At 31.2% G+C, this 18,717-nt stretch overlaps 1 protein-coding gene across 1 annotated transcript; it reads right to left on the reverse strand.

Moving 5' to 3' along the window:
• Positions 1-793: 793 nt before the first annotated feature.
• LOC111696420 (latent-transforming growth factor beta-binding protein 2) lies at positions 794-18,482 on the reverse strand. The gene is made up of 20 exons (XM_023466017.1): positions 18,421-18,482; positions 17,932-17,983; positions 17,191-17,299; positions 15,095-15,148; positions 13,309-13,369; positions 12,561-12,569; positions 10,023-10,140; positions 9,609-9,671; positions 8,868-8,926; positions 8,739-8,811; positions 7,647-7,720; positions 7,208-7,300; positions 7,013-7,125; positions 6,767-6,917; positions 6,563-6,672; positions 5,857-5,995; positions 5,476-5,582; positions 5,246-5,368; positions 4,691-4,744; positions 794-2,206 (listed from the first exon to the last, which is right to left on the reverse strand). Exons 1-20 carry the CDS (start codon positions 18,480-18,482, stop codon positions 1,938-1,940), a joined length of 1,893 nt encoding a protein of 630 aa, XP_023321785.1. The 3' UTR covers positions 794-1,937.
• Positions 18,483-18,717: the final 235 nt, after the last annotated feature.

Consider the following 18,717-nt stretch of genomic DNA (forward strand, 5'->3'; position numbering starts at 1 on the left):
TTTCAACAGCCTCAGACCAATACTTTTTGAGTTATGTAAAAAAAACTACAGGGGGGGGGCAAATTGACCCCCCCCCCAGCGGGAATAGGGTTAAGCCTATACCCCCTTTCACTTTTTGCGAACACTCCCTTTAAATAAAACATTTTTTGCTGCATGTTGATGATTATCTAAAAAATTCATATTGCCTGAGTCTTAGTTTTCATGAGATTTCAAGAGACTGAAGGCTTAATTAATTAATTAAGCCTGCAGACTTAATTTCAAATGACCTTTCAAGTGGTATCTCCTGTTCACAACTGTGCCTTTTATAACATTGTGCTTCTGATAATTGATTATTTCAAGTTTTGGGTTCTTATTTTTTACATCAATTATTTCAATTTACTTGTTTTGATTTTACATATTTTAAAACCAGAACTCACTTCAAAAATGACAAAGCTGGATGCACGCCAGTATCCAATGAAGTATGATTAAGTATGAAGTAGTGTCAATGTTTATAATGTGGTTTCGATCTACAAAAGTGACTTGCACATCACTATTGATTGAAAACATAAAGGAATTTTCAAAATTAAAAACCAAGAAAACAAAAATAATTCCACATTGGATATCATTGCTAATTTAGCATGGAGGGTCACTTGAAAAAATATTCAACTTAAATTGCAGGAAATTGTTAATTTAAACAACTGGAAATAAATAATCTTTATTCCTTTATTTTACAAATAAATATGATAAACAGATTCTTAAAATTTTAATTTACATTTAATAATTAATGTATTCATCATAAGAAAATCCTTGTCAAGCTTAAGGAGATGTTGGTTTTTTTTTTTGGTTTTCCCTGTTTGAAGCAATAGCTAGGGTAAAAAACCTTATTTTTTTATAACTTTAAAGTGAAATAGACTTTTTTATATTTAAAGGATGTTTAAGCCTCCTCATTCACTTCAAAGTGAAAGGGATTTGTCTATCATAAACATTTAAACATTTTAAGGCAAATCATATTGTGTTAAGGATTATTGTTAATATGAAAAAGTTACTCTAGATTGGTTTTGGTCTACAGAATCTCATTTCGTATTGTGTAATGGAATTGAGTTTCTGCCACAAACTCTGATTTTCTAATCCCTATATCTTTGCAATTTGATATTGTAGACCTCTGATGTTTCAAACGACAAATTCTGTCAGATTAAATAGCCTGAGTTTGAAATATAAAAGTTTTATTCTGTCAAGTTGCAAAGATAGAGGGATTATTTTGAGCTTGTTGCAAAAAGTCAATTCCTTTGTGTAACATTTGGTTAAGGAAGAAAAAAGAAACATTTACAGGTTTACCCACAAAGGATGAGACTGTAAAGACAACTTGAAACTTGAAGATATTACAATCCCTAAGTTAAGTTAAGTCTTCTGGCTGAAATAAAGTCTTGAAAGGTCTGATTAAATTAATACACAATACACAATTTCACGGTTGCGGGTAATCATGAACTTAAGAAACAAACAGTATAAATTTTGTACAGTCGTCTTGAACATGTAATTCTTTAAAGGTAATCCTGTATGAAGTATTTCAAATCGAAGATTGGATTACAAATGGTTATTTAATTGAAAGGATGTGTAGTCAAAAAGCTAATATCAATCTTTCAATAAGGGTAAAAATCAATAACTCAGGCATTTACATTATATCACAGAAAAACATGTATTCATTGTAAAGGATGATTTCAAATTGAAATTTCACTGAATAAAATCTATTTTCAAATTTATGTTTAACTTAAATTTTTGTTTTCAATAAATGGCTTAGTGAACAATATTCAAGACTGATTTGTTGATTGTTAGTCCAAAGTCGTATAAAAATTCCTGGAACATTCTCGAGCATTGAAGTAGGCTTAAAAGTTAAAGAATTAAAACATAATGTGCTTAGCTTCCAAAATGTGAACAATTCTTTAAGAAAAAATAAAGTTTGTCTACCAGCAGTGGACAAAGGCTGCCATAGAACCTGCACATACCGTTGTTGAAGGTCTTAATGTTCTAGGACAGTTATCAAGATCTAACTCAGTTCCTCCACACAACATATCAGCAAAGATATATATGCCTGAATACGGATATCCATGGCTGTAGGTGTAAGCACCACCCCATCCGAGCTGCCTGCAGATAGCATCCGCCTCACCCCAATCAAATCCATTTTGACAGATTGCTCCCCAACCAGAGTTCCTGTGGTTATACTCGACAATACCTGAACATATCAAAGAAAGCTCAAAACACCTGAATGATATAACAGATTATTGAAAGGTTCTGACTGAAGGTGTAAAGTCAAAAATGTGTTTCCTAAGTTCAGGGGGATGTTAGTTCCAAAACTACACTTGGCCCATTTCTAACACAGAGTTTTAGAAATGGGCACAAATTGAAAGAATGGGTTTTTGGGATCCCGGCCCATATCCAGAGTAAAAGTCAATAGTAAAAACTATAACCAACATTTTATGAAACATGACGAGGGCAACAATTCCCAATTTTAAATTTAAAAAAATCAAAAATGTAATAGGAGTTCTTTTTAAATTTAAAGCTCTTGAGCATTTTCAAGACAATGTTAGGTTTTCCATTTTTTTCGAACATATCCTGAATTTGAAACAATCTCGCGTTTGAGACAAAACCCGTTTGAGTAAAATGCACAATTCAAAACAAAACTCACTATCATAACATCACTGAAAACAAATCTTATCTTATGAAGACTAAATTTACTTCTAAATTATTTCTAGAATCTAAGTTTCCACATTTTATCTGTTAAATATGGATGATCTATTTTCAAGCATTTTAAACAAACAGATTCCTGCATTTCTAGTTAAATCTATATTGAACAAATGATATTAATATTTTGATTTCTAAATGCTGTGATGAATTTTAAATTAAAAGAACAGTTTGTTTTTATTTCCTATTTTGTAAATATTTTACCTTATCAAAAAATCTTGTTTTGTTTCATAAGTGCGTAAATACTTGAAAATTGACATTGATTTGAATTCCGGAAATTGTCTCAAAACCAGGATATGTTCCGAAAATGCAACTTGAACTGAAATCCAGTAATTGTTTCAAAACAGGGATATGTTCGAAAATAAAATCAAGAATCATCAAAAACTAATTCTCACACATTATTATTAGTTTAAATTGACATTTATTGTTTCAATATATAATTTTAGACATTATTTATAAATATATGGTTGTTGACACAAATAAAAGAACAAAAGGGATATTCCTTAACTTTATTGAATAATAAAATCAAATTTGTTTTAAAATAGTGACCCTTAAAAAAGGGGTTATCTAAACGGTTGAAAATGAAATAACATTGATTATTAGTGTTGAAAGGAATGGAACAGTTGGAGCTTCATGTTGGTGGAGCAGATCAACAGGAACTGGCAAGAGAGGATTGATAACACCTGGCTTATCCAACCTAGTAGGCAGAGATCGCGGTTTTATCATGATGAAATTGAGCGATTATGTTGTCTCTGGATTACATGATAAACTGGGAACCCTTCGGATAGCACGACTGCTGCTAGCTGAGTATCTGCGCCATCATCATAAAGGAGTTAGTAGTTCCTGATCGGAGGTGTTCACATCTCGACGTTCTAAAGCTAACCGACACTGTTCTCCACGAGTAGAGGCGGTAAAGGGGGGGGGGACATGAGGAGACACATTTGGAGTGGATATAGTATTATGTATTGTGAATCTTGCGCCGTCAACTTCGCTACACAGTAGTAATCGTCTTCGTGTTTTCTTGAATTTGTTACAATGGTGTAATTTTGTTCTACTTGACTTGGATTTAAAGATATATACTCTTGATAAAGATAACTCTGCAGATTTGGCCCATTGCTAACACTGAGTGTTAGAAATGGGCGAAGTGTTAGATTTGGAACTAATGGCCCCTGAGTTTGTGACTCTCTCACTCGATGCAAAAGAGTCAAATAGACTGTAAGAATAATTTCATGCGACCCTCCATTCAAAGAGGACAATGTCTAATACGATACCCATAAAGTCTTTTTGTGTTTTTTGAGAACAGAGATATGTGTTCATAAACTTTTAAAACCCCATCAGTATTCAGCTGCAAATCCCAGATTGGACTGTGTTGCGTTCAGACTGTACATTGTTTGATTAGATTACACATAGATAACTCTGTACTGTAAATAAGTAATGTTTAAGAAAATTGTTGTTTTTAAGGCAAGGCCAGTATTTTTAGAATGTGAAAAAATAACATGCATTTTTGTGGTCAAACCTTCACTATCAAAAGCTAAACAGTAGTTAAACATTTCCTGGACCTTTAACTTTTAATATCTTTAAACCTCTTTTTCAAACAATTTGTTAATCATGCAGTACAATACAATGGATTGTGTAATAATAAGTAAGTAAGTAATCATTTATTTATGAAAAATGACAAAAACATACAAACTCAAGTGTTTCCCCCCATTCTTAAATAAATATAAAAAACAGAAAAAAAGGAAAATGAAAGGAAAGGAAATATGCATGTTTATTGTTTACATTTTATTTAATATAAACTAGTTGTGGATTGTTGATATTTTACGACAATGAACAAACAACTTTTAGAAATTTAAATGAAAGATTTATTTGTAATGTTTAAAAAAAATAAAATAGGCTTTCTGGATTGTGAGAAATGTATAGTTTTTACGCAAAATGGGCATTTTTAACATTTTTAACATTTTATTATCTTACATACCAGTATAACTCATAAAACCACCTCCTAGCCTAACAGCTCCTTTTGCTGAGCCATCTGAAATTTTGTTTAAATAAATGTTTTTTTTACCTCTTTACCGAAATCTTTAGAAAGATAAATGTTATTTCATAAGGATCTTTAAAAATAATTCAGTAAGAATTTTGACCTTGCATATTTTGTAAAAAAATTTTGGGAACATATTTTGCTTTAAATAAAGATAAAAAATTACCTGTTGGACTGAAAGTTCAAAGTTTGTTTAATGATAATTATTTTTATTGTTAATTTGACTTGCACTTGGTTTGTAGAAACAGAAAAATATATTACATGGACTTTAGACATAATTTTAAGTCACCTTACATTTATTGAGTGACATATTTTAATCTTTACCCTCTAAACCTTTGTTTGATTATGAAGACAAAGAAATATTTTTCTTAAATCTCTTGATGTATTGCTGAATTCTAAAGTTTACTTTTAGTGGACACTGTGAACTCAAATGACATCAAATAGTACTTTAATTAATAATTAATTAATAACAATTACTTTAAGCAATGATTTCACCTGCTCCTTTACAACCATAACTGTATGAAGTAGAAGCTAGAGAGTTTTCTGCAGCTTGACAAGAGCATCTATATCCTCCAAGTGTGTTTACACAGAGATTAATAATCCCGGCACAATTGTGACCTTTAAAACATAAGATTGATTGATTGACCCAGCAAATATGTTATTTAGTGTTTTTGACTTCTGAGTTATCAAATGTAAATAAAAAACAAAGGTTTTTCTAACTTTACCTGTAACACATTCATTTATATCCACACAATTTGGTGGGGTTCCTGTAAACCCAGCAATGCAGGTACAGGAGTAAGTTCCAGGTTGGTTAGTGCATGAACCATAAGTTCTAAGAATTGAAACTCAAGTTAAAACACTTACTTGACTTCAAGCATATCTAATGCTTCTAAAGATGTAGAATTTATGGAGATAGTGTTGGACTCAATTTGTTTACTTCAATTTTAAATATGTTGAACTAAAAAATCTATCTAGAGTTTTTATTACTTATTGCAGAAAATTTCAAATATTGGACATTGATTAAAAATAGAAGTTTTTTTGAAGAGTTATGTTTATTGTGGTTTTGTTGTGTTTCTGGGGGAAACATTTAACTGGACATATTTTACCCACAGATAGACGTTGCACATTCATTAGTATCATAACAACCATAACCAGGAGTAAAACGTTCATAGCCTGTGCTACAAGAGCAATAATAGCTTCCAACAGTGTTAAAGCATTCCACAGTGGATACTCCACAGGAGACACCTTTGTAAACATAAATATAGTTTCATAATTAAAAGAGTTTGTATCTTGAGGAAAAAAATTATTAGAAACAAAATGATTTTGGACTAATCTGTCTATAATGTTTCCATTTGTTTCCGGATCAATTAGGTTTGTTTAAGGCCTTTTTGGAAACCTTATCAAGAATGATAAGATATTAAACGCTATCGAAATGAAGGATGGAACCTTTCTTTTTTCATTTTGAATAAATCTACCCCCTAGATGATACACATAACTAATTTTGACTTCCTGAAATAAGTTTAAAGGACAATCATTTATAAAGGATGGATCTGGAAGGAATTATCATGCCATGGTTACCTAGTTACTACACATCTAGCTCTGTGTAGTAGCTAGGTTATAGATTTATTCTTGATTAAGATATGGAGGTTAATTTTTAATGGGTTATTATTCTCAACATTTTCAGAAAAGGTTTCATGAGGCTTATTCTGATTTAAAATGATTCAGAAAAAAAATTTAAACTCTTTTGGTCTTTTCACTAATAAGGAGTGATGATTCCTTGAAGGACAAACAATGGTTAAGAAAGTTTATAACCTTCTGCACATTCATTCACATCACTGCACACAGTATATGGGTCTCCTCTGAAACCAACAGCGCATGCACAAGAGGCACTTCCAATAGTGTTTGTACAAACTGTGTTAGTCCTATAATATTATAAATAATTCAATTGAAACAGGTGCCTAACTAGAAGGCAAAAAAATAAGGAAGCTGATGCTAAGTATTTTTTTAAAATCTTACCCACAGTAGTTGTAACCCATATAGGCAGCATCACATTCATTAACATCAACACAACCGTTTGGAATAACAAGATCTTTAAAGTTAGCCTTGCAGGAGCATTTAAAACTTCCTTCAGTGTTCCAACAGTTAGTATTCGGTCCGCAAACTGGACCTATTATAAGATCATCTTGTTAAATTAAGATTAAAATCTACTTCTAGATAAGTATTTGTATCTGAAGCTAGTCAATATTACAATTCTAAAATTACCAGTTGCGCATTCATCAATATCAATGCAGCCAGCAACAGGAATCCATGAATTGTATCCAGTTTGACAGGAACAACTAAAGCTCCCAATAGTATTGGTACAGGTAGTGTGTATCCTAGAGCAGAGATGGCCAGTTCTAATGCTATCAAAATATGCAACGGAATGCAGCATCTATAATTATTAAATTCAAGTGTTACCCGCAGTATGCTAGTCCAGGATACAAATGGTTCTTAGGATTATTGGGATCACATTCATTTACATCTTCACAGTATGGCTGAGCTACATCTTTCCTAATATTATAAACAATTTTATCTTATTTAAACAATATGCGGGTATGAGTTAACAAAACAATAGAGTTACTAATTAATTCTTAAAACTGCATGCTAAACATGATATTATGAAAAGGAGGAAGATAATTAAATTATGGCTTCTTTTCGTTTTTAGGTTAAAAAATGTTTGCAAAGATTTGAGAATGACCTTAAAAAAACTTCAGAAAAGTAAATTTATCTTTGCATAAATGATTTTTTTCAATTTTGTAAAATTGGAGCTGTTTTGCATGCATGTGTGTAATTTCACTATAATACCACTTTTGTTAGACGTTTTTGTGTGCAATAATGATATGTCGTTAATTCTTACTTGCAGTACAATCCAGCGCTACAGTCTTCATCGTTTAAACAACCAACTGCATTGTGTCCACACACATTGTACCGCTGAAAAGAAAAGTGTTTTTACATTATGTTGAATCCACACACTCTGTAACGCAGGAAAAAATCTGAGTTAGATCTATTGGTTGGGCGGAAAAGCCATAATTTCTAATGTTACACAAGCACATGCTTCGTCATTAAAGTCTATAATGCACCCCCTGTTGCTACCAATATTCACCCCTGTTTAAGATGATGATGTTGGAAGATGAAACTAGTTTTTTGCCGGTAAACTATCCTTTCTATGCGTGAAGGAATCTCCCATGGTATCCGATCAGTTTTTCTTTCAGTAGTGTTGTAAAGATTGTATATTCTATATTTATAATGTTATTGTGCTAAGAATTCAAGGACTAATATGGTAAATATCCTTTTAAATACTTAAACCCATTGTCCTAGTATGTTTCCTAGCATAATTCCACAGTTTTTAACGCCTGAGATGATGTTTTTGTGTTGTTTTGTTGTATGGATAATATGAAATTATGTCTCTGAAAGCTTTTCTGTGGTATTATCAAGCTTTATTTTATTTAAGATTGAAGGTATGTGTCTCAATAAAGCTTGAAGCTATCCTGAGTTTTATACATTATGAAGAGAGACGAGAGGAAAGGATCTTACAGTCAGGCCAGAAGAAATACGTAATATCTAAACTAGACCTGTTCAGCCAGTTTGATCGTTCTTTTAAACTTTTAAGTTTTTCTCAGTTTTCTGGTGACCCCATTCCAATTAAAGAAAGCCTAACAAATTGCTAAATCTTTTTTCTTTGATTATGATAATGTTTATAATCTATTCTTCTGTCAGAATCAAAATATTTTACAAAAGAAAACTTATAAAGAATATAATTTTGCAACTTGTTAGACCATGTAGATTTTTTGGGATTCATCCAAACACAAAAAAAGCTTTAATTTTAAAAAATATTAAACATTGAACAAGTTGCTAAAATATACCAAAAATCTATGATCTTTAAGTCTAATTTTAACAAAACATTGCTCATCCTGTAGTAAAAGTAGAAAACAGAGAACAAATATGTTACCTTGTTGCACACCCTGTAGCAGCAGTTATCAGTTGCTTGGTAGAAGGTTAACGAATGTTTAGGAAACAGATGACTAAAATTTTGTACTTTCTTTATATCTAACATGATTTTAAATCAAATCTTAAATACCTTGGAAAGTAAGTATTGTGGACACAGAAGTCATTTCCACACTTTAGCCAACCAGGGTTCTGAAATTACCTTTTAATGACCCAAGTTTTTATCACATTTTTAAACATGATCAATCAAGTTAATTATACTTAAAAACCAATTAGTCTGGCGGTTTATAGTTGTATGAAAAATTTCTTTTTAATTGGTTTCAAGCAGCTAATTTTATCTAGATTTTGCTGAATTTTTCAACTTTGCATGATATGGAAATAGTTTGAATTTTAAAAATGATTTAATTAAAGTTTTTAAAAGTTTCTAAATCGAAACCGGCTATTTAACATTTATTGTTGTGAAAATAAAGCAGGTTAAAAAAGGTTTGTATTCTATAACATGAGGATACAATACTGAGCTGAACATTCTTTACTTTACGAGGCATTAAGGAAATGTAAGTCTAATTTTAAGTTTGTTGAATATTTTATGGTAAGAAATTGGAAAGAAATTTTCAAAACAGGGATTGGAAAAAATTGTGACAAAAACTTTATAAGTAAAAACTATTGAAATTGAAAATCAGTTTAATACCTAGCTATCTGTGTTCCTACCCCTCAGAACAAGGTGGAGTTCACTTTACCTAACAATCTTTACAACTTCACAGTGTCTCTCCCCCTCAGCACAAGGATGGTCTGGAGTACTCAATACCTGGCAATCTACATTAACTTCACAGTGTCCCTCCCCCTCAGCACAGGGATGGTCTGGAGTACACTGTACCTGGCAATCTGCATCAACTTCACTGTGTCCCTCCCCCTCAGCACAAGGATGGTCTGAAGTACACTATACCTGGCAATCTGCATCAACTTCACAGTGTCCCTCCCCCTCAGCACAAGGATGGTCTGGAGTACACTATACCTGGCAATCTGCATTAACTTTACAGTGTCCCTCCCTCTCAGCACAAGGATGGTCTGGAGTACACTATACCTGGCAATCTGCATCAACTTCACAGTGTCCCTCCCCCTCAACACAAGGATGGTCTGGAGTACACTATACCTGACAATCTCCATCAACTTCACAGTGTCCCTCCCCCTCAGCACAAGGATGGTCTGGAGTACAGTATACCTGACAATCTGCATCAACTTCACAGTGTCCCTCCCCCTCAGCACAAGGATGGTCTGGAGTACACTATACCTGGCAATCTGCATCAAATTCACAGTGTCCCTCCCCCTCAGCACAAGGATGGTCTGGAGTACAGGGGGGTTCACAACAATCATCTTCAGCATCCCATAGTCCACCTTCACCCCAGTGCCTAATAGTTTTATTACATTTATAGGGAAATAACATATTTATAAATAGATATTTATGAAGAAATAGAATAAATTATGTCTCCATTATCTTTTATTTGATTTTTTAGGTTTATAAATTTGTTTGCAGATTTCTACAAATTCTCAGTGTTGTTTTTTCAATAGAAATTACAAAAAAATCGATGGAAAACATTTTTCACGATCAATTACTACAGAAACCGATAACTAAAAGGATTACTTTTTTTGGTGACAAAAATTTCATTTTATTTTCTGAACCTGTTTCTAAACAACAAATTAGTTTAAAGTAGGATTTGTGTTACATTTTAAGTTGGGGTTATTAATTAATTGTAAAAAAAAACCGTTTCCTCTGTGGACCAGCCTCCTTCTGGTGAAATTTTACAAAAGAATTTAATGCTCTTGTTAACAACCCCAGCTTTTTACTTACAATACAAGCTGTTAAACCTAAACAGGCTGTTTTTTGTCCTGGCACTCTCATTTTTGACACTATCACCGTGAAATTTTGTGACTTTTAATAAATAGTAATTTAAAGGATTTCTTGTTAAAATTGTGTTATAGTGATAAGAAACTTGTAAGAAGGTATTTTTTGTTATTTTCATTTACATCAGAAATGCCGTTAAGGATTTTCTAATTTCAAATTTTTCAAACTGAAATATCTCTTAAATTTTTCAGCAAAAAGTTAAAAAAAAGATTGATTGTCTATCTTACTTGACACAATTATTGTTGCCACATTTCAGTGTGCCGGTACACTCATCATCATGATTGCAATCTCCCTCCCATAAGTCACACAGTTCTCTTCCACTAAATGATTATTTAGTCAAAGAACCATGTGTAGTTTTGCCTGTAGTTTCCCTAATCTGCAAAAGTCATCTGGGACTGAATTTAATGAATTTGTAGAAATGGGCACATTCTTTTTTTTACGTTTCCTTCATTATTTAGTAAAGTTGTTTGTTTAGTAAAATTGTTTGTTCAATAAAATCGATTTTTTATTAAAAAACTTGAGCTTATTTCTAAAACAAAATTTAAAAAGAGCAGTGAATTTTTTATCTTTTTGTCTTGTTTCTATTTTAGATCTACGCATTCTAGTGTCTTGTAGACCAGGGAAAAATACATTTTGACACATATTTCTGATTCACACTACTCTTAAATTTGATATCTTGGCGACAGAAATATCAAATTAAATATAATAGAAAGTTACTGATTGTGAGTAAATATCAGATATATTTGTAGTTTTTGGTAATGTCTTACTCAACAACTGTTGAAATTAGCTTCAAACTCATTTTCCTCAATATTCTTACAGGTTGGAAAAATAAAAGTCACTAAGTGGGGTTTGAAAATTCCGAGGATATCCTTGTCAGAATTCCACCTTAATATTGACAATTGACATCAGAAAGGTTAGGCTAAGAATGGATATTTTCGACAAAAGAATTTTTGATTCTTGTAAGTTCATTTTGGACACAGTGCTTCAGAATATGGCTTCGCCTATAGCAAAATTTTCCATGCAGCCGGCAGAGTATAAACCGGTATCATAGTGCATGGTGCACAACCTATCAGGTTTCTAATTTTTATGTTTCCCTTTTCATTTTTTTCCGGCAAGAGGGAAGGGGAAGAGAGAGAGAGAGAAAAACCCCTCCTTCTCTGTACTATTATTTGAGAGTTGATGTTTTACACATAGAACCAGATTCTATCGGAAGAATTAACATCTTTTAGCAATGTAAAAAACCTCAATTCTCCAGGTTAATGCAGCGTAAAAGATTTGTGTTTCTTGTAGTTCCGTATATTGCTTTTTCATTTGTGTGCAGGGGTGTATACGGGGGATATATAGCAATGGCTAAAGTTTCTCCCTGTATTTCTGAGTACTTTTAGAAGCGCCCCGAGCCAGAGCCAGTTGGTGCTACTCTGAAGTCTGAAAGCTAGATGAACAAAAACTGATTGTTTTATCAACATTTTGCGAACAATTTGTTCATTCAGTAAAAAATGATCATTTTTAAATTTTGTGTGAACAAACGATTTATAAAATGTTCATAAAAGATCAAGATTGTTAGTTTATGAATTTCTCTGATCAATCCAAATAAAAGTCCATCGTTCGTATTCATTCTGATCAAAGAAAAATGGTGCCCATCTCTTAACCTACCATCTCTATAGATTTTTTAAGCTTATTTTTTATCATTTTTTGAAATGTACAATAATAGCTTGGTTAAAATATAAAAGTTTAAGAATGAATTAAATACCTTTTTAGGACAAAACAAAGTATCTTCTGTATACACAAATCTTTAGCTTAGATCTTGAAAACCATCGTTGACAAAATTTAAAAAGAAAAGTTTTTTAAAAGTCAAACAATACAGGAAATAAAATGTCAAAAAAAATCCCGAGTGTGATTTATTGTTTCATCGTCTTTAATCCATACCTGCCAGTTCTGAAATATAAAAAATGAATTTTTAAAATTTTAAAATTTTTACCTAGACTGCTTTTTTTTGTTTACCTGCGACAGCAATTTTCACTTCCGCTGAAAAAAAAAATTTATTATTTTTATGAAGACGACAAAAATAAATGAACCAACAAGAAAGATTGTTTAGTCTTAAAATGAAATCCTGTTCCAGGGGTTTATTGTCGAATTAATATTAGTAATATGAGAAAAAAAAGATTTCAATTCAAGGAAGAATTTACATCTTCTATAAAAGGACTGTACATGTGGATTTAACGATTCTGTCAATATTTCAGAAAACTGTGACTTTCGATCAAAATATGACCCCTTTTACATAATTTTATATTTGTTAATCTGAAATACTTTTTTGTTGACATATACATTATGAATGAAAAAGAATAACATAAACAAATCTGTAAGACTAAAGACTGTTGAAATAAAGACAAAATCACGTTTGATTTAAAATAAAAGAAACCGAATGCTTCTCTCTCTCGTTAGTTCAGGGTGTGTATTGTATAAATACGTAATTTTAAGCGATCCTCGATTCAAATATGGAAATGCGCGATTCACAACAGTATGCTTAAAAGATTTGTCTGATCAAGTATAATTAAAATATTCATGATTATAATATTGAAAACTGATTATTTTTAAATGTGATTATGTGATTTGTCTACAAAAGTGACTTGCGCATTTCTACTGGAGAAAACCAGTGATGATGAATTATCATTACCTGCATAGAATATCCCACTCATCATAACTCCCAGCATCAATAAATATTCTTATACCATTATCTAAAAGGGATTGAAATAAGTCAAATGATATGCATGATATTGATAAGGTACCAATCATTCTATTTTATAAAAAATACATAAATATGGGATTTAATATAGGGGTAGGCGAATAAATCAATATAATGAACACGACCTTCTATTTCAATTTTGTTTCATATCAAGCTTTTAAACAGCATGAATGCTCAAAAATGGAAACATAAAGAAGTTGTCAATAAAAATGCTTTTCTTTAATCACTTGTAAATTTGTAAATCAAAAAAGCTTGTTAACAATAAAACTGAAATACAAGTCGTCTTCATTATTTTGATATAATCCCCTGCCACCGTACCAACTGCCTAAACGAATACTTTATAAAGACAACCAAATCTCTTAAAACTATTGGTTGTTTATTTTCATTTAGACAGCCTTTTACTAAAGTTAGTAGCACGTTATATGTAGAAAGAACCTGCAAAATCTTTCCCTGGGATGAAAGGTGAAAATTTCCCTGTATGATACTTGAAGGCCTGCAGTATGGTTTTTGGTAAATTATATTCATATATTCATTTAGTTAAGAGTTTGAGTCAAAATAAGTATTAATAAATATTGCTTTATATCGAGTAGATATCCTTAAACATACCGATGTAAAACTCTAAGAAAGTAAGAAAGATTCTGCAAAAAAAGTTGCCATACTAAAAAGAATTTTTACATAGAAGCTTTTCTGGGTTGCACTTTACGCTAGTAAAACAGTAAAAAACTTTTTTCGCTCACAATCCTTTAATTTAGGAATTGTCACGTTTTCAGTATTTAAGAAAAAAATTGAATTACATTTGCTTTTCTGGACATGGCACGGGGAACCATCACAGGCTTTTCACAACAAATATTTCTTTCAATTTGCATAAGTTACAAGTTAATTTTTATCTGGATTATTGCTGATTCTAAAAATAGAGCCTACAATTTAGATCTAGTTTGACCTCCCTTCCTCTCCTGAAACATAAACCGGATTTTTCTAGAATGTTCTCAAACCAAGCTTAATATACGTACACGTGGAAAACCTTTGACTCATTAAAAATGAATGAGTACTATATGATACAAATATGAAGCCTCAATACATAAAAACCCAATAAATTATTAAATATCAATAAATCAAGGCTTTCTTTCTGAATTATTTATGGGCCAAGCTTAAGTTAATAAGAAAATAAATATAGAAACAAAACAAAAAAAGACGATAAAATGCAGTTATAATGCCTTTTCTAAACTCTCAGGACTAAATTAAAAATATTTATTCCTAAAAAAAAAGAAAATTGAACCCAATCTTTCTTTGAATTCTTTCAAAAAATAACACCCTTAATAAATTTAGTTAGGGGGGGTCGGTCGGTATAGTACCCCCATCTAAGAAAAGGCTTGGATTATGAAGGTGAAATAAGCCAGTCAATTTTTGACTTTTTATATGACATATGCTTTTAGCTTACATTTTTCAATTTTACAATTGTGTCTAATATTTTAGAGTAATTAGACGCAGTACTCAACTCCCAAACTTTTGTTTCATGAATGTCCACACAGGATGAGACATTAATGCCGACATAAATACGCTTTAAATTCATCAGTTAATTTAGACAAACCTCAAATTCAACCTGCAGTCTTCTATTTTTATGTTTATATATTGACTTTAAGAGCTTCAAGGTGAAAGTCGAGCAAGTGCATGGGTGAACCGTGAACGGCGGGATTGGACAGCTAGTCTGATAATAAACCTGTATCTACTAGAGTTGATAGCATTGCCCCCTCGCAGGTTCCAAACACAGTTCCTGAATGATTTCTAATTAATTAATTATAAACTGAAAAACATGATTAATGTTTTGGAATTATTCAATTCTTTAAAAACACTTTTTACTTAATTCTTCAAAGGCGCTTAGAAACGCTTTATTTATACAGGGGAATGTCCAATTTACAATGGTACCCTCTAAACCTTTGCTTGATCATTGAAGAAGAACTTAGTCTTTTTAAAGGGAGTGACCGGCTATGTAAGGTAGTTGAACTGAGTATGCAGTGTTGTGGAAAGCTTCTTTCGATTCATTTGAGACATATTAAACTTTTTAGAGATCTGTAAATCCTGAGTTTGAGTGCAAATTCGACGTTAAAAACTCCTACTTTGGGGGTGGATACGTTTTCAGAATTAGTTTTTTTAAAATTATTTAATAACGACAACGAAAAATAAAGTAAAAATTATACAGTAATCTAATTAGATGGTTACGAACATGTTTCTCAAAAGAAATTTGTCAATAAATCTATGTTAAAATCGATTATTTTTTTTGGAAACCTAAATATTTTGAAACTGCATGATATTCTTCAATTGAAAGGTTCAATTTTTATATACAAACACTTCAATGAACGACTTTCTGAATCGTTTTATAATATGTTTTGTGCTTTGTCTCATCAAAACCGAACAAAATGCTTAAGATTAGAAAGACTTATAGGAAAAGTATTAGAACAATTTCCTAAAGTTTTCCTACCACAAATATGGAATTCATTGTCATTAGAAATAAAAAACTCGTGTTCTTTAAACTCGTTAAAAAATAAATATCATGTGGATAAAACAAATATGTATCTGCAATTTGAATGTTCAAAATCAAACTGTTATTCATGTATTTCTGAATAAATAAATGTGCCATCCTTAGTTCTGAGCCAGCTATTGATTCTGATTGAGCTAAATAACTCTCCCCCCCCCTCTCTCTTCCTAATACTTTCCCCCTACTTATTGGACGAAACACCTCCAATTGTATGTTTTAAAAATAATATCATACAGTAACATCCGGGTTTGCCATTATTGACGGCCAATGTTGGCTTGGCAAATCCCGTCATTAAAGTGTTAGTTTAAAGAATATATCTATGTAAAATTATGTACTTTAATGATAAATATATATCTATCTATCTATTATTTCGTCTTCATTATTATATTGAATTTCTTATTTTCTTTGAATTTATTCGCAGATTTCTTCAAATTCTTCAAATGTCGTGTTTTCAATAATAATTCTAGAAAATCTGCGAAAATCTTTGTGAATAACGAGAAACTAGAATAATGAAAAAATAGAAACGAATAATTGAACAAGATTACTTATTTTCGATGATAAGATTAATTTTTATTTTCTTAACATGTTCCTATACATGACGTCTGTAGTTTTTGTAGAACTTTTTACATTTTATGTCGTTGTTATTTAATAATTTAAAAAAGCTAATTCTGAAACGTATCCACCCCCAAAGTAGGAGTTTTGAACGTTGAATTTGCGCTCAAACTCAGGATTTACAGATCTTTAAAAATTTTAATATGGCTCAAATGAATTCGAAAGAAGTTTTCCACAACACTGCATACTCAGTTCAACTACCTTACATAGCCGGTCACTCCTTTTATGAAATGTTAACCATGCAATAACAATATGACTGAATTTTTTCTTGCTGGAAGTGGAAAGTTATTATTTTACCATTTCTATGAGACCCTATATCTTTGCAAACTGAGCATGCGGACCTTTAGTATTTTGAAATTAAATAATTGACCTCACAAATTATAAATTGTTTAAGATATCTAAAGTCTAAACATTGGATTGCACAGATATACAAATTAAAAAAGCAGACTTGTGGCAAAGACTCAATTTCCTAGTCAAATGTTACATTTTTGATTGCTCAGTTTTTAGAAAGCGCGCTATAGATACGTTTATGATTTTTGAAACTGTTCAGCTAGTATCCTTCGATCCGTTGGTTTAAAATTCTCAACATGCAGTCGTTATTGAAAAATTGTATTTAAAAATTGTAAACATTTTCCATTAAACTTGGGTTGAAATAATTTAATACAGACCTGGACTGAAGGAAGTTTGTTGGAACCAGAAAGAATTACAGTTTCCAAAATGAAGGCATTTAGTTCCACAATCTTTCTCATCTTTTGCTGTTAGAGTCCATGTTCTGTACTGAACATTGAAAATGACTTTAATGAATTTCCAATTGAAAATAAAATAACAATAAGGTTAAAAAATCTAAGGTTTAAGGGATTTAAAAAAGAAAATTACAATCAGCTTTGGCTCCGTAAATTAAGAATATATATACTTTTCTTATTTGTTTGTATCAAATAAGTGTCAAAACGGCTGATCCGATTAAATGCAAATTCATTTGTGGCACCTCATATAACCCCAGGGAAGGTTTATGAACAGTCCGAATTAAAAAAAGAGCCACTAAAATATTTAGATTTTCGTAAAATTTGGCAAATATAGGAAACTATTTTATTGTTATTTTAAAATGCATGAAAAGAAAATGCTCACAGACAGAGCAACGATTAAAATTTGAAGCATAAGATGGGTGCGAGGCACCCTAAAAGCATAGCTATACTTTAATAAATAAAAATAAAATATTTTTATCTACACATATTTTATAGCTAATTTCTAGCTCCACACCGATCTTGAGATTGAGAAAAGAAACAACTTTGAAGTTTAGCCAGGCCCTTGGACTTACAGTTTGACCCAACCAACCTAATTTTTTTTTTAAAGTTCTGAAGATGTTAAAAGGAAACTAGCATTAAAAAAATCTTTCACTGTGAATTCCTTACCTGGGTAAATGTACTGTATGTCATATTCATTGTCGACATGAACACTGTGCTCCTTAAAACATAAAAAAAATTGCAAGATTTCTTATTACAAATATATTTTAAAATAAGAACGAGAAATTTTTATTTATATTCATTTTTATTTATTATAATACATACTTTTTTATTTATGAGTTTAGTTTAAACAAAAAAAGATAGAATCTGCTCTGTTTAAAAAGGAAAGTTTTTTTTCTTTATAAATGGGACTCCTATCGAAAAATCAAGTGAACCCCCTTCTATAAAGTGTTGCTTATAAAATACTTTATCTGTAAAAATAAAAAATTGATATTTTCTTTTTCTTTAAAAATGTATAATTCTGCAGATTTTCTTTTTTTATATTCTGTTTAAGAGTGCTGTTGTAAATCAGACTCTTGAAGTAGAGGATCACTTTAAATCGATTAATCCCTTTAAAGACTTTTTTGTTTGCAATAAATAATGAAAAAAAAAGTTTACTTAAGTCCATGAGTATAAGGTGGCGGGAGAACTAAAAATATTAGGAACCATTTTCCTGTCATGTTAAGACTCGAATGAAGAACAAAGAATCAATTTATTATTAACCTTCGTTAATAAGCTAATTATAGAACCTTGATACGTACCTTGACACGTACTTTGATACTTACTTGGATACCTAGATACTTAAATACCTTCATACCTGGATACCTAAACATCTGGAAACCTGGATACCTATATACCTGGATACCTGGATACCTGGATACCTGGATACCTGAATACATGGATACCTGGAAACCT

Source organism: Eurytemora carolleeae, unplaced genomic scaffold (assembly GCF_000591075.1).
Source record: "Eurytemora carolleeae unplaced genomic scaffold, Eaff_2.0 scaffold6, whole genome shotgun sequence".
NCBI classification, from domain to species: domain Eukaryota; kingdom Metazoa; phylum Arthropoda; class Copepoda; order Calanoida; family Temoridae; genus Eurytemora; species Eurytemora carolleeae.